Source organism: Atractosteus spatula, chromosome 5 (assembly GCF_055471065.1).
Source record: "Atractosteus spatula isolate fAtrSpa1 chromosome 5, fAtrSpa1.hap1, whole genome shotgun sequence".
Lineage (NCBI taxonomy): Eukaryota > Metazoa > Chordata > Actinopteri > Semionotiformes > Lepisosteidae > Atractosteus > Atractosteus spatula.
Window position 1 is genome coordinate 47,380,569 of NC_142710.1, and position 17,826 is coordinate 47,398,394.

Consider the following 17,826-nt stretch of genomic DNA (forward strand, 5'->3'; position numbering starts at 1 on the left):
AATATGAGAACAGAGAGTAACAAACAATAAGCAATGCTAATCAACTTTTCCTTAGAGTTTTGCATTTTAAAACAGAAAAGATGAAAGCATATAATATTCCCATAATTGTTACGTTTTTATCTTCCATCGAGCCCAGACGCTTTTTATCTATGGCCTGACTCCTTTTCAAATCAGTCTCTCAGAAATCAGAAAAGGCCGGATTAATCCACACCCTTTTATTTTTTAAGGGGTTGAAACATGCTGTTTTTTTACTGTATGACAACACCTAAAAAAAGTGAAATTACCCCCAAATGAATACCAATGAAATAGGAGCAGCAGCTCCCTTGAGGAGTACAGTGGTGTCTCTGAAAACCTAATGTTTCTTAGACTAAAGTATGATCAATAAAGGTCTTGTAAAAATGTTTATTTTTTATCAGAAAGCTAGTGTATATTGAAAAAGAAACCTGAGACTGTATGGGACTATGTCCACCACCAAATTCCTTTTACAGCCTGTCAATATTGGAGCAAACCCAACTGCTTATCTTATATTCGTCTGATGGACATAATTTTGACGTAGTGCAATAAGAAGACTCATTTTAAAAATAAGTGAGAGATGACAAATTGCTGTCTCATCGGGGAAAATCGTCATTTTTATTGTATTAACACGTCATGAACAAACTTGTTTAAATCCCGAACCCCAGCTGATCTCCTTGTGTATACTTAACCAAGATGGCGTCGAATGGAAATTTCATTGGTTGAGTCGGTCTGGAAATTTCCTTCCTGTCCCCATAGCTACAAAACGAGAACAGCGGGGGTGAGTTTGATGAAACGATTTTCAAAATATCGTATTATTAAGAATTACGTTAGTCTTATAGTGGTACTAATAAGTAATGCCTTCTGCCTCTTGACCATTTTAGAACATTGTTTTTCAGCCTGAAAACTTTTTCCCCCGCAAATATTAAGCAGCTAATGGAAACATAGCGTTTCAGGTAATGTTGAACGTTTCGGAGCCATTTTAAAAATCTTTTAACATTTTATTTAAGAAGCCTTGATCATTACCAAACAAAGGGTATTTTTACGAATGTACACATTATTCTTGACTTGTACAAGCACGATTACTCTTTAGCAGTTAACAGTTACGAAAAAGTACAAGTCTTAATGAAATATACTCAATATCCTCTACTTTTTTGTTCAGTCTTTGAATTTATTTTATCCCAATAAGGCGTTAAATCTCTACTGCTGAATGTACAATTTCTTAATAAAAGTTTTCGGAGATAATCTGGCATGTTGCTTTTCTAAACGTCTCGTTTTCAGACTCCAGATCTGAAATTTGTCTCATGATGAACGGGCGCCACCTGCTGAACAGTGGGCTAACTGTTCCGAAAAACTACTCTCTAGCCAACATAGTTATAAAATAAATAGCTCCTTAAATAAATTGTTTTTAAAACAACTTTCTCAACATGTGTTTTCATTTTCTTTTTATTTTTAGTTATCAACCCTCAATCTAGCTGGGAGACCATCTTTTCTGCATGATTATGGCACTTTACTTGACTCAAGAAATTGAGTTGAGTAGAAGGCATGAGGAGATGTATGTACATGATGAAGTTAATCATACTTCCTGTTATTATAGTTTCATTTTTGGTGTCTATATATGTTTTGATTAGTTTTCTCTAATTATTGTTTAAAACAATAACTTTGTACTTGAATGTTATCACCCATAATGTGTGCAATGGATCCTCAGTTACAGAGCTGCAGCAAAAACACAGTAAAAGAACAACAGATGTTGCTCATGTTATGACTGTGATGTGTTTGGATGTGCCAGTTTGAGCAGGAGGGCAGCTCTGCTTCAGCAGATGGAAGATCGATATGAGAAGCAAAAGAGGAAGAAGCAAGCCTATGCAGTGTTGTCAGATGGTGCCCGTGAGAGAAATGCTAAAATTCTCAAGGTAATTTTGTCCTCCAGTGCAGTTTACAATTCAATAAGTATACTCAGAAGCAAAAGAGAAATCACAAAGGCTTGCCTTCATTAGAGTGCACTGGGCCAGAGAGAAGCATAGCTCCTGCAGTTTGTCCAGTTAGGGTCAGATAAAGACAATGAGCAATGAATGTACATTAAAAATTTCATAAATGTGCTTCAAATCTTTAATGATGACAGATAATCCTAGAACGCTTAAGCAAAGTTGTGAAGGTTAAACAGAAATTTTATTAATCATTTATTACAGAAATTAGACTGAAAAATAGTGGTTGTTTGTTTCTGCAACTGAGCACCATTTGATCTTCAGCGTCTTTATTCTCTAGAGTGCCCTGATGTCTCTCTTCCAGCTTTAATGTTCTTTAAGAGGTTACTAAAATATATATATATATATTGTATGGAAGCAAGGCCTTTGATAAAGTGGATGGAAAGTTTTTTTGTGAGTTGTTGATGAGATGTGGACATTAGTTCTGTTTTCCTTTGCTGTGGATTTTCCTTTGATAAATATTCATCAAACCATTCTTGTATAGGATAGAGAGCTTGATTAACTGGATGGTCCTCCCTGCTTGAAATCTCTTTTTTTAATTTGCCCCTCTTTGTTCTCTTGTTCTCATGTGAGCTCTCATTCCTTGTGTTCTGTTTTATATTTGATGTCTTATCTTGTTAAATTACAATTTATTTAAAAAAAATAAATTGTATTAAAATGCCCATTATGCCCATTACAATAACTAAGCAGTTTTATCTTTTACTTTTAGTAGTTTGTTTTATATAGTTCTTGCATTAATGTAATTAGTCACATTTAAGGGATATTATTTACTCCATTCGTTTATTGTGAATTAGCTGGAAAAAAATCTTATCTTTCAACCAGTCTTGCTTAACTCTAAATATATAAAATGTACTTTTTAAGGATTTGCAGGCATTGGAAGACAGATTAAGTGCAAGACCACTCCCACACCCTGACATTGTAAACCTGGAGGTAATCTTTTGCTGACGATAGTAGTATATTATATATCTATTATAATATATGCAAAGTGTAGATGTTTACAGTAACAGAAAATTATTTAATGCTGTTATTTATTGGTTTGTTTGAAATAATTAAAGTTTATAGGTCTGAATTTGAGATGCACTTGAGATTTAATTTCTGATAAGTACATTTGTCTTTGAAATGGTTAAAGCTAGCACGAGCTACAGGTTGAAGGTTACTGCAGAAAACACAGGAAGTTGTTTCTGATCTCTCACATTGAGATCATAGGTGTGCCAATTAACAACATGAAGCATCTGTTACACAGTACAAATCCCATTAAAGTCTTCTACACATGGGTTTTATGTATTCACATATTAAAATTCATTATTGACATCAATAATCTCTGTGCTATATGTAGTAAAGATACATGGCATTCTGCATGAATATATGGGGAACTAAGCTTTAGAAATTTAGACCCATTTCACTGGAAAATATATTTTAAAATCTATATAGTTATTAAAGGACAAAACAAGTTTAGTTGATTAACATACTAAATCCTGTATTGTTTTGTCTTGGGACAGACACAATATTGGACATCGGTGGAAGAGAAGATTCCAGAATGGGAGCAGTTTCTTTTAGGGAAAGTGTATTCTTATCCAAGTGCTCGGATTCATGCTGTTGGGAAAACAAAAGTGGAAAGGTACATTTAATGAGGATTGAGAAAACATTTTGAGCCATTAATCTAATTCTGTATGTGCATCCGGATTGTGTGCACCTCTCAACCTAGACGACAGAACAGCAAAACACAAGCATTTTAAGCATTACAGTATCGCCAGATTGCCATATTTTCTTTATTAGTACTGTTCATAAATATGAAAACCATAATGTGTGTAGGTGTTTCATTTGGTGCATACGTTATGTTCAGTTAATCATTTTATTTGCATGACTAATGTGTTATTAAGCCTATTCCAACAGGTGGGCCCCACTGTATAACAGAAACTAACTTCACTCAGTAGTGGCCTGAATGCTATATAAATATATAGAATACGTACAGTGTATATATAGAATGCTATGTGAATGTTACAATTTCTAGACATTGCAAAGATGAAATTTTTTAACATATGCATTGAACATCATGGAGATTAAGCATGAGTAGTTTTACAGATTGGTTGAAAATTGTGCGTTATTTAAGATGCCATTTATTAATAGCTGCATTGAAACCTTTTTTAAAGTGATGTTTTGCTGAATGGATAGGACACATAAAGTGCATCTGTTTTGTTTTTGGTTTGTAAGAACTGCTTATGTGTGCTTCATTTCTGTTCAATATTATTGGCAGCTTTTGTCTTTCCTCTTTAAAGGAGGTGTTTAAAGTTGATTATTAGCAAATCAATCTTAAATCTGTCAGTCATGCTCTTTGCTCACATTTACTTAGGTCCTCAAGTTAATCCTTTATTCCTCACTTGTGGACTGTGTGTCTGAACATAGAATAAAGCAGCTGCTTAGAAATGAGAAAATAGCTTGAGTCTATACAGGCTGACCCTCTAGTAGAGGACAGAACTGAACCCACTCCCCATGTATGTATACGGGACAACACAAAGCTCAAGAAACATATGCAAAGATGTCTTTTAAAAGAAATAGCGGAAATCCACCATTCATTTTCATGGTGAAAAAGAGAAACACATATCTTTGTCTGAGACCTTCATGGCTCCTGAGTAAAACTCTACCAAGCCAATGATCATCAACCCCACCATTTCAGCTTTCCTACCTGGCTACTCACACAGTACGTACAATTCCAGCTAAGATCTCTCAGGTGGTAAAGTTACACAATTCTGACTACAAGAAGTTAAAAATACTCGTCTTGCAGAAGAGCCATTTTGTTAAGAGAACACTGTGATTTCACTGTATCTCCTTATTTGGATTTCCAATGTCAACATGATTATCTGCAGCCAGAATATCTACAATTTTTAAGGTTAACAAGACAGAAAAGATTTATAAATTACAATTTGAAAACCTGGTACATAATTCATTTTTTAGTTTCATGCATTTCCTGATATAATTCATTTTGACATAAATCAATAAGGATCTGAAAGTGTTTTTCATACTGTATCTGTGTGACTTCCATGGTATGACCAGGTTCCAAAGGGAAGAGTATAATGTAATGCTTGTGGATTATAGATTGCTTGATTTCTGTCAATTGAAAAAGATCCTCATCAATACAGAATGTGTGGATTAATTTTTTGCTAAAAAGTAAATATACACAAATAAAGAATTTTTAAGATGGTGGCCAATGAAATGTTGAACTTTTCACCAAACTATGCCATAAGGAGTGTGTGCATGTGATTACTATACATACTGCATATACAAACACACTGGTAAGCAAGAATGCACATCCGGATTAATTGCTTCAAAAGGAAAAAAAATAGTGTTCCTAAAACTGTTTCTGAAAAAGTTTAGTGTAAACCATCTGTTTATATAACACATGCTGGAACGATGTCATTGGAAACATAAGAGTTTAAAGAGATGGAAAAAAAAGCTAAATACAGCTTTTTTGCCTCCCTGTCTTTAAACGCCTTTCACTAGACCACCCACTGTTAGAAACTTTCTTTGTCTGCTTTAATGTACACTAGAGATTTACTTCCCCATAATGTGAGTTAAAATATTCACATGCTGAGACAGTTCTCATTTGGCAAGATAAATCATTTCCTGCAATATTTCTAGTTGTGCCACAATAGCTTCTATAAGCCACAGATTTTTGGCTTTATTATATCAGTTTATCAAGACCATTTGTAAGACCATGCTTTATGTTTTCCTAGGACTGTTTGACTTCTTTGAATTGAATGCATGTGTAACAGTCTTTCTGAATACTGGGCATCAGCAATTGTAGTGTAAATTGTTTCCTATAGTGGCAGACAGGAGCATCCGCCTTATGGCAAGAATATCATCGTTGGATGTATTTGTAGTTTTGGGCAAGTAGATTACAATTTTTAAATTGACATTTGAAAATAGTTCGCTTAGTTTTACACAGAAGCTTGCCATATGTGTTACTTACAGCCATAATTCAGTAAATTGCAGAACTGGGATTTCTGTACTATTTTAGTAGCAGTTAACCATACTATAAAAGCAGTTCAAAAGAAAGATATAGTCTGTTTTTTCCAGTTATAGAAAGTATTTCAGCACAAAAGAAAAATCCCTTTATCTTCCAAAGAATGTATCTCCATTGTCCCGTAGTGTATGTACAGTGTACTGTATATGCATACAATTGAAAAGGTCTACTGATTTACATAACAATAATGCACAGGAGAACAGTAATTACTTAGAGAAAAGAGATTAAGTTGTGCTAACTTTTTTTTTATTAACTGATGATTTCTCTTGTCATGTGCTTGAAAGTGGTTACGCGAATTTAGGAGCAATCTAAACTGTACTGTTGTTGTTCGAGAGCAACACTTCAGGTACTAGATCGAGGAAAGGTCAATGAACATGAATACACTTTAATTTGATCTTATTTTCTTTGATGTAGTCTGGCCGCCATTACCTCTTTTTTTTTTTGTTCTTCTTCTTTCTAAAGCTAGCGCGTGCTTTGGGTACTGCCAGCTCAATCTGTGGCTCTGTTCTGTATTAGCCGTTCTGTGAGTTTGAGGGGAACCAGTAGGAGTGAGATGGGAATGGTAACTCTTTGGGGTCTTTATTTGAATTGTGTGATTTCAGTATAGTGACAGCATTAGCTGTCCTCTATGGGCAAGGGATGTTTAGGCAGTGTAAGATGAAGTTCCTCAACCAGGTTCGGAGTAGAATATATACATGTATGAATTGCTCAGTGGTTATATTGTTGGGGGTATGGCTGCTGTCCAGTACTGTATAAAACATTGTTTTCAGTCTTCCGTGATAGGCCAAAGTCAGCAGACAGTGAGTTCTTGCCTCCTTAGGTTTGGCATTGAACAGGCATGATAAGGCTCTGCTAAGGTATATATAGTATATTTTCCAATATTGATTAGTTAATTTGAAATCCCAGACAAAACAAAATTGAGCTCGTGCTTTACCAGCTTCCCTGTGAGGCAGCTGATTGTCTTCCTGTCTTTCCTGCTTGAGAAGGTGAAATTAATTCTTTTTACTGTTTCTTGTTGTCTTGTTACCCAGAGTGTTGGTGCTTTGTGGAAGGTTCCACTGTTTAGCTGCAATCAATAGAGTTGAGGCAAAAATTGGGATGGCTTTTGAAGAGGACTGGTCTGTGGTGGGAATGGGAGAAGTGTTGCCATTTCGACCAGGCCAGATGGGTTGGAAATATTCCAGTGGCTTCAATGCAAGTTTGCTGGCTGTCAGATGTCATCAAGTTAGGTCAGGTCTAGTTGTGATGCCCTGTTATGAGTATTTCCCATTTTGTTGTGGAGTAGCTGTAGTCCTAGTCATTGTATATCTTTATCAGGTGGGAACATGGCTCTCACTGCACAGGCCTGTGTAGGATAGTTAATGGCTTCCTGTAAATACCTTTTGAAGCCTAAAATTTGAAGCCAGGGGTAATTTCTCTCCTGAATAAGTCATATTCATGAAGTTCTTAAATCAGGAACACAAGCACATTGGCGGTGTGTACAAATACTTCCTTCTTTGTGGGAGTGAAGCCCTCAGTGTTCTGCTCAAGGATCCTGGGGACTGTTTGTGTCTGGGGTACACAGGTGCTTGCTCTACTCAGCCAACTATTAAGTGTTACCAGGGAGGACATCAGTCCTACAGTCATCTGCAGCTTGTGAGACATCATAGCTTCAAACCAGCAAATATAGTCCCACAGATTCCAAATTTATTTTAACAAGCTGTTTATTTTTGCAATAGAAAGAACTTTTGAATGAACGTGGGTTTTGGCTTATGTTGGTTTATCCTGTCTTGTGCTTGCCATTGCATGGCTCAACAGAAATCCTTAGGCACATTTGGCTGGATGAGGCTGAGCCTTTCTCACACATGAGGACTTTGCTGCCTTGTCATAATTCAAGTTGTCAGTTCATGAAAGCATTAGTCATATTAAAGGGGAATTCAGGAAGAAATTCTAAAGAAAATGATTGTTGTATGTTTCCTCTTTGTTTACGTTGTTGCTTAGCAAGAAATTGTAATTTAATATGGACAAGTGGAATGTATTCTTCAAATGTGTATGTTTGTCTGAAATGTGCCAGAATGTGAAAAATATTATTGCTTCTCCCAGCCATATTTATGACATTTTTTCTGTGGAATTGTTTTTTAATGTTGCATTTAGTTTAGAAATAACAGTTTAATTTTTCCTCCCTTTTCTTTGCATGTTGTCAATCTTTCATTTTTAATATATGCGCTACATTTCTTGTATTATATCTGCTTTCTTTTGTAATGTTTACATTACCTTAAGTGTAGAGTCTGAAACATAGATATTTGTTTTAAAAAAACTATTGCTATGCTGGGAGTGCTGCACTCATATTGCAATCAGTGCTTTCTGATGCTATGTCTTGGCTTGCAGGACATGCCAAAAGCATCAAGGGACTTGGAACTGCAGAGTTGTGAATAATCTGCAATGTGTTGATTATATCTGAATTAGTACATAATTAAAAAATAGATCTTTTAGTTTTAATGAAAGTAGCTTCTGATCATGTTTCTTCAGGATCAACAGCAAAACACAAATGAGAACACAAGTGGTAATTATGGGGAAGCAAACTGAAGACTGAGAAGAGGGGGCGGTTTCTTACACAAAGCGTTGTAGGAGTTTAGAACAACGAGCTATAGTAAGTGTTGTTAAAGTTGATGATCAAGGCTTCCTTTAAAGAATGGCTTAATTGAATGCCTTGTATTACTAAGCTACTAAGCAACCCAATGATTTAAATGGCTCAAATGGCTTGTTTGTGCCCTTTAGTAAGGAGGTTTATAGCCTTTTAAAAAAAGATGGCCATAATTGAATTGAACACCCCTTTATTTAATATCAGTGTACAGAAGTAAGACTATTAAACTGATTTTATAATTCACAAAGGAAACCTACATTAAGGAGCCTCGAACGTATAGCAGAATTCAATAGGATGCTTTAAAGTTATTTCTTATTTGATACACTTTAAACAACGATCGGATCCCATTTGCTTTGAAAGATGAGTGCTGGGAAGATTTGACCACAAGAGGGCAGTAGTAGCTTAATTCTTACTTGCCTAAGAAGCTTTCCTGAAGTAGCTGTCGTTCTCTACTGAAGACTGTTTTGTTTTCATAATTTGTGTTTCTAATTGTTGAAACTATTCAGATTTGATCTGAAATCCGCAGCTACTTATTAATTCTGTATGAAGAAAAGCAGTATTTTTAATAGCAGATGCTTTAAATATTTATTTTAATTTACTTATTTGGGCAAAGCCATAAGTGAATTGATTTTCCCATATTTACAAAAGGGAGAAAGGCAATAGCTTTTATATGATTACATTCCATATAGTTTTCTTTTCAAGATATTTTCATTTCTTTTGGAGTCTAAGATACCCAAATGCAGAGTCTTTACCACCTCATCGGCAGCTGAAGGAATCTGGTTGCCATCATTACACCCAACAGCTTTCTTAATGCTAGACATGAAGCATTGTAGACAATTTATGCCCTTGAACTAAGAAGAATGAAAATATAATTAATATTCTGTCTTGTATGACCTAACTTTATTACCTTAAAATCAGTCATCATGCAGTGTTTGTCTTTTTGACTAACCTAGAGACCACTTTGCATATCTTTACTGAAATACCTTAAAGCTACATGGTCCCCACTAATGTACTGAGTGCCCCATTCAGAAAACAGCAGTTATAAACAGCACAGTAAAACTGTAAAGTTCTAGATGCATTATAGTCCTTAATAATAAGTCTCTGTTAATTATCAGTGCAGACCACTGACATGTTCCTTTTTGTTTTTAACATTAGAAGTTTGGTTTTCCCTTTTCTCAGAAAGCACAGAACGACTGCTGTTCAAGTATGTTGCAGAAGAGCTTGGAATTTTGTATTACATGAAGTTAGCTGTGTTTTCTTTGCAGTCAGACATTAAATTAATAAGCATAATTATTTAATTGATTTATTCAATATCAAAAAGGTTTTTGAGGCATTGCATGATGTTGCTTTTAATCAAAAATGCTAAAATGATTTAAGTGGGCATCTTTCAGAACAGGTTTGAGTGGGGAGCTGCTTCAGTGCGCAGGTTGCAAAATCTTTCAGAATAGTCACATTTCTTTGAGTTCACTGTTAATTTAGGGACATACTGTATGTGTAATTCTATATGGCAGATTAAACAAAGGAAACAAGTTACCACTGAGCACTTTCACTGCTTCTGCCAGTCATACAATAACATTATTTATACCTTCTTGTCAACATGAGACATACCATCCTTGATATTCTAATTGCAACTATCATAGTGCATTATTTTCCATGACTTGGAGGTTTGACAAATGGTATCATCCGGACAATTGAGGTTCAAGACTGAATGCTTGGCAGCTGCCTGTGTTACTCAGCTGGGCCAGCTTATACCCTGAAGGTCATGTACTAGTCAAGAGGCTGTGATGAATTATCTAAAGGGTTTTGAAGAGCAAGGTCTGGAGTCCTTCCAAATGACTAGCTTTACATTATGTATTCTAATACAGAATGCCCTGGAGTGCATTTGCCAGAGATACCACAGATACATTGTGCTGGTGACTGGGACTGAATCATGTTATTGGTGCCAGGAATGATGAGTTCTTCATGATGTTCATTATCTTCCAAACACCTGGTCTTAACAAGGATTATTCGTTGAAAAGGAGGGTTGCCAAAGAAGTCAAAGTATGGTTTTCCTGGGCACTTACAACGAATTTACTCTCCTGTTAAAGCTGTCCACTGAAGATGTTGAAAGTTTATGAAAACATAGTGGGCTAAGAAGCTTGGCAGGATGGGTATTTGCAAGAAAACAAGCAGCAAAGAATGAAATGTTTTTAACCTCATCCTGATTGAGAGAAAATGCACAGAGAAGATGGGTTTGGAAAAATGCTAAACCAGATGATTTTCTTCAAGTTTCAAATCCATAAAGTGCCTCTGAAGTGAGTTTAAGTTTGGCATATGGGCAGTCTGGAAATTAGGTTTTTGTGATCCCCATGTTTGCATGTACAAGAGATGCTTAAATATTGTGCTTCTTCTTAGGGGTAATTGGGATCCTCATGCTCATGTAAATATGATTGGAGTGTGTCCAAATGTACTGTAGAATGCCCTAGAGTTAAGTCTCTTAAGTGACTAATGTAAAATGAGTCTTACAAATAAAAATTATTTCTATATTACTTCAGTTATACTGCATGTTCCCATATTAGACTCATATGCAAACTATTTCTTAACTTTCTTTATGTCGGCTGCATTGGGCTCATCAGAAAAACAAACTGGTTCATTGATGTCATTGTGGAAGATCACCCACTTTAGGCTGGTTGTTTGGGTCTTTTCAACATTAAAAAACTAAATTTAGTGTAAAAATATGACTCAAGTCCAGGGTGGACTAATGGCTTTATTTAAGAGTAAACAAACATATATAAAAAAACGAAGATAAAGGGTTTTAGATGAAGATACTACAGCACCTGACAAATGCAGTGGCTACCACCATCTTGGGTCTACCACCCTTAAACTAACAAACACTTATTAACAAATATACAGTTGCACAAAGACAAGCCTTTCATGCTAACAAGACAATTAAGTTACTCAATTATATGCTTTTCAAATATAGTGGCTGTCAAAAGTATTCACCTGTCTTGGACCTTTTCACATTTTATTGTGTTACAATATGAAATCATTATGTATTTAACTAGTGTTGTTTAGCATTGATCAACACAAAACGCTGGATCATGTCAAATTAAGATATAATTCTTCAAGTCATTCTTAATCAACCAATTATGAATATGAAACAAAAAATAACAGATTTCATAAGATGTCACCCCTCCTGTCAATACTTGGTAGAGGCACTTTTGTCAGATATTATAGCCATGAGTCTTAATGGATAAGTCTCTACTAGGTTTGCACATCTGGACATTGCAATTTTGTGCCCATTCTTCTTTGCAAAATTACTCAAGCTCCCTCATCTTGGATGGGGATTTGAATTGTATTGAGGTCTGGACTTTAACAAGGTCAATCCATGAACAGTAACTTTTTTGTTTTTAAATCACTCCAGTGTGGTTTTAGCTTTATGTTTTGAGTCATTGTCCTGCAGGAAGATGAATCTTCTCGCAAGTCCCATCTCTCCTGCAGACTGCAGCAGGTTTTTCATGATTTCTCTGTACTTTACTGAATCCATTTTGCCTTCTATCTTCACAAGTCTTCCAGGCCCTGACGCAGCGAAGCATCCCCTGTAGCATGGTGCTGCCACCATCATGCTACACGGTAGGGATGGTGTTCTCTGGATCATGTGCAGTGTTCCACTTGTGCATTAACATACTGTTTAGCTTTGAGGCCAGAAAGGTCCATTTTGGTCTCATCAGACCATAAAATCTTCTTCCACACGGTCTTGAAGTCAACCATATGCCTTCTGGCAAACTGTAGTTGAGATTTGATGTCAGTTTTTTTCAACAATGGCTTTAATTATACCACTCTTCAGTCTATCCCAGATTTGTAAAGCACCTAGGCAATTGTTGTCATATGCACAGCTTCTCCCATCTAAGCCATGAATGACTAATTCCTTTAGAGTTGTCACAGGTCTCTTGGTGGCCTCCCTGACTAGTTCTCACCTTTGAGGATGACCTGTTCTACCCAGATTCTCAGTTATGCCATAGTTTCTCCATTTCTTAATATTGAATGTAACTGTGCTTTGGAGGATATTCAAAGTCTTGAAAATGTTATTATACTCTTCCCCTTATTGGTGCTTTTCAATAACCCAAACCTCTCCTTTGTCTTTATGCTATAGTTGGTTTTAGTTGTACTAACCAACCGTGGGACATCTATCCCTGAGATAGATGTATTTAACCTGAACTCATGAGAAACACCATAATTGCACACTGGTGAACTACATTCAACTAATTAGGTGACTTCTAAAGACAGTTGGTTGCACCAGAGCCTATTTAGGTGTGTCATAAAAAAGGGGGTAAATACTTATCCCATCATTTAGTTTCTGATTTATATTTATAATTATTTTAGGATGATTTGTAAAGAGATTGTTGCTTTTTATTTGACATAGTGTTAATCAATGTGCGACAAGAAGATCCCTTTGTGCCTAAAATCCAAAGTCTACTGCTCAGTGGTCAGACCAGTGGCCCTATACGGAACTGAATGCTGGCCAATGACAAAGAAACATGAACAGGCACTCCATACGATGGAAATGAAGATGCTGCGATGGACCCTCGGCTTGACGAGACTAGACCATGTCATGAATGAAGAGGTGTGAAAAACACTCAAAGTCGCCCCAATCACTGAGAAAATGAGGGAATCGCGCCTGCGATGGTATGGACACGTGCTCCGCAGCAGTGACACATCAATGGCAAAGACCGCCCTCGAATTGAATGTGGAAGGCCGCCGACCCCGTGGACGACCATTTACGCGCTGGCTGGATCGGCTGAAAGACGGCATGCGCCTCGCAAAAGTCACCTGCTAAGACGCCACAGACCGTATGAAGTGGAAAAATCAGTGCAAACAAGCAGACCCCACATAAGTGGGAAAATGCAAAGATGAAGAAGTGTTAATCAATGGGAAGAAAGCTCAATTAAATACATTAAGAGTTCATATTATAGTACACTACAATGTGAAAAAGTCCAAGGGCTTCTGCTAATGTCTATAGTCGATTTGGTTGATTTAATGTTGCAGGGAATACTGCACCTAACCCTTCTCCAATACGTAGGAGATTCTGCACCGTTCCACTTTTCATTATTTCAAAACTCAACTTGATGCTTTTTCCTCACCGTTATTTCAGTTCAAACTTAATTGTGAAGAATTGTCAGCTGTAAATTTCATTAATTGACCTCGATGTCTAGAGTAAACATTTGCTTTGTTTGCGAGGCAAAAATTGGGATATTTGTAAATAAAAATATGTGCTGGTATGTTGCCTGATTTCATAAATATATTGAGCTTTTCCAAAATGTACATGTAACAGTCACATGTGTGGTTGTCAGTGCTGCAGCTCCAGAGCCTTAACCCAAACACCTGGAGACTCAGGGCCAGCATTTTGTTTAACCCACCCACATCATAGTTTTAGCAATGGATCAGCCATTGCATTAAATCAAAATCAGTGTGAAGAATTTGGTTTCTTAGAAACAATAGCTTTGAAAAAAACTTAGGCTTTGAGTTTGGTTTTAAAAGGTATTGAATAAGTAGCTGATTATTCTGTTTAATTGCTTGTAGTCACAGAGCTCCTGTGAAAAACATGGAGTTAGTTTCATTGCAACAGTACTGGAAATCCTGGGTGTTTTTCCAGCTTGTCCATATTAATTGTCTGTGGAGAGTTTTCAGGATTGCTGCCTATACAACAAACTGTAAACTTAGCTTGTTCTTAGACTTTCACTGCTGAGTTTTCTAGGTTTGAATCCCTGTGACTTTATTGCCGGAGTACCTTGGAACTGATGGAAAGTAAAATATCCACAGTCGCAATGGAATTTGCAGAAGTACTGTACACTTATATTTATAATACAATACAGTAATAAATAACTAAATATTACAAAACTGACAGTGTTCTATGCAAAATCATAAATACCTGTTTGGAGATATTATATTAATTCAATGTCATTTCAGAAATCCTTTACTTAAGAAAGCCATAAAAAGGTAGATATAATCAGTTTTCCTTATTGTAGAGACTTCTGAAATTCAATAGTTCCTTTTGAACATTAAGTTTGATAGTCAGTCTTCTAAATCTAATATAGTACTATAATTGTCACTTAAATCTAAATTGTTTAGTAATAATGAAGCACAGATAATCATTAATTTCAAAAACCTAGAATAGACAAAATGTTTTTTTAATTATTTTTGCTTTTTCTCTCAGTTGTTTCTCTTAGTTTGGATAGAGGCATCATATGATTTCTCCATGCTCTGAATTTTCCAGTAGTCCCTTACCATCCCTCAAAAAGATAATTTTCTGATGAAAAATAGTCTGAAAGGCGATACCCATTATCTAGTCATTGTACACTGGAACTGGTAAATATAATTTGGGTAATGGTCAGAAATTGATTGCTTCTGTGCTGTGACTGTTGACTGGTTTGAAAAATTTATTGCATCAGATACAAATGAACTCTACTTTTGAGAGAAGGGTTGATCAGATAAAAACTTTTGCTGAACATATTGTGTCACGTTTTTATGTTTAAAACAAGGGTGTTCATTTATTTAATTTCTGTACGTTTTCAATCTAATGGACTTTAATGGGTGAGTGGTATCATACCTGTTTGTATTAATCAATTTGCTTAGTTAATATTACATTTTAATAATACATTATGGACACCTGGATTGCACTGCTGCATAACTCTGGCCTTATGCTTCCAGAATAGGCTCTGGTTTGCCAGAATCATTACTAGAAATAAGATTTCTAAAAAGCCAGGCATAATCCAATTATATACAATAGTTCCATTTTATATAACATTATATACAATAGTTCCATCTGAGCATGGGTTTGACAGTGGATGTCTTTTAAAACTAACAATTACTTTCATTGACTCTTCAGTCCAAAATGTACAGTCTTTTAGGAGTGGTCTTTATATTGGTATCACAGATTACTTTTTGTTTTTTAAACACTAAACCTCTTAACACAGAAAGTATTCACAGAAACATTTTCACATTTGTATTACTGTGCTTCTCATGTCATTGTAAAAAGATCTGTTGAAACTTGGAACACAGAATGAAAACCAAATACAAGACAACCCCAACAACCAAACACTGCCTACAGAGGCAGCAGCCCCACATACAGTACAGTACTTTTGAACCTGATGTTGATTAATTGACTTGATCTCAATACTCATTTAACTATCTCAGTGCTAATTTAACCAACCTGCATAATAGAATTTTTTATACTTGTACGTGATTTGGGAGACCAATTCAAAAGATGAGGTACTGCCACAAGGTATCAGTTGTATAGATGACATGTGGAACTTGAAATTTGAAATAATTGCTGTATGAAAAGTTGAATTTCATTTTTCTGTAATGTTGGTCCCATTGGCTTTATGTCCCTTAGCTTTGGAGACTTGCTCTGAATGGAGATCATCATGTTGACTGACCTTGATGAAATCCCAAGGGGGCAGACCAGCCATCTCCCTCAAGAAACAAGTGACAAACCTTAAAGCCACAAGCCACCTTCTCAGCCAATGCCCTTGAGGATGCTTCAGACTGTGAATTCTTGGAATCCTTGACAATTCGAGTGCATACTGTATAGACAACACGTTTTTCTGAACCTGCTTTGGAGAACCGACATGATACAAAGCTAGAACAACAAGAGGACCACAGAAGGATGCTTGTGGTTGTCCTCACTGTCTGATACAGACTACTATTGATGCTAATACTAATTTTAATTCTTTCTACCATGTGTCTAGGAATTCTAATGTCACTCAAGTGAGTTCCATTTTTCTGATAGAGTATTTCCTCTACTTTGACTTAGTATTTTCATGGCCTCTTAAAATTATACCTTTTATCAGTGAGTAAGTCTTCTAGTACAGCATATCATTTTTATGAGGTACTAATAAGGAATTTGGCAAGTATTCTACTTTAAGTTAAAAGACATTTGAATTTCAATCTGACTTAATCCCACTGTCCTTCCTTTAGTCTATGGCTGTGATCCCTGAATGAAGTAATTTTAAAAACAAATTAGTGTCCACTGGATAGACTAAGTCCAATAAAAGTACCATAAAACCTTTAAAATACTAAACTTTTTTTTTTACATTTGGGGATGTAACTAACAATCTAACAATATGTTATATGCAATCAGACAGTTTTTTTCCTCTTTGTATATAAATAAAAAAACAGGCTGCACGCCTCAAGCTTTGCTGAACATTATTGTATAAAGCAGCTTTCAGTCAGATATTTAAACATTACCTTTAATGTTTTAATCAAAGAGAAAATGGTATGTTATATCAGATCAACCAAATAAAAGGCAAACTGTTACATCTATCAGAAAAGTAAGCAATTCAGTGTCACTGGCAGAAAGAAATTTTTGTTATAGATTGATTGGTATGAGATTCAATTCACACTGACCAAAAACATTGTCATAGCCACCCCTGTTATTTAGCAGACATTCATCCTGCAGTAGGACTGAATACAGTTGGTCACTTTATACAGTATGTACTGTCTAGAATGTTTTTTAGATTATTTTTTTCTGGCAATATTTCACTGAGCAGCATTTTAGAAGCAGTCATCCAAGAAACAGATAAAAGAAAGCAATATCCTTTACAACCGTGTCATAATTGCCAGCATTATCATCTGAGATTTGATACTTTGATGATTTATTTTTCACCATCTTAAATCCATATTCAGCAGAAGAACCCACGATCTGACAGAATACAAAAAGAACTGTTTAGATTGTAATTAATTAAAAAAGAAGCAGCTTTTTATTTCCCTATGTTGTGTGTGCTCCACCAGATATTCACTGCATATTCCAAAAGACTGGAACAATATTATTGTAGATTGCCCTTTTAATGTTGGATATAAAGGACAGTGTACAGAACACTATACAGTATGTTGGCTGATTCCATCTTTTCAACGCTATTCTCCAGGAATAGATCCAAGGAGTTCGCCTGATGCTCATTAACTTCCCCTCGGCATTTTACAATGCGCCTTGTGAGTTCTTTGTGCCAAGAACTAACGCTTCTTCTAACAAGTAATACAACTCGCTTTCTCTACTCCAGCAGGGAGATAAATTGCTTTCCAAAATGATCGTGAGGGACGGTTTAATTAGAATTTCATTTGGACTAAACAGGGGAAAAGCGATGTAGTTAACATTTGGTGGACTTAATTGGGCTTTTTTTCTTCACCCCTTAAAAAAATCTGAAGCTACC

At 35.8% G+C, this 17,826-nt stretch overlaps 1 protein-coding gene across 1 annotated transcript in view; it reads left to right on the forward strand.

The window, feature by feature from the left end:
- The first annotated feature begins 727 nt into the window (after positions 1-727).
- The window catches only part of cep15 (centrosomal protein 15), a 58,481-nt gene continuing 41,382 nt past the window's right edge, over positions 728-17,826 (forward strand). The window contains exons 1-6 of the mRNA XM_088915249.1: positions 728-793; positions 897-968; positions 1,469-1,567; positions 1,802-1,925; positions 2,859-2,927; positions 3,497-3,615. Coding sequence (XP_088771375.1) covers positions 1,509-1,567; positions 1,802-1,925; positions 2,859-2,927; positions 3,497-3,615 — 371 coding nt within the window. The 5' untranslated portion in view covers positions 728-793; positions 897-968; positions 1,469-1,508. The remainder of the gene's footprint in view (positions 794-896; positions 969-1,468; positions 1,568-1,801; positions 1,926-2,858; positions 2,928-3,496; positions 3,616-17,826) is intronic.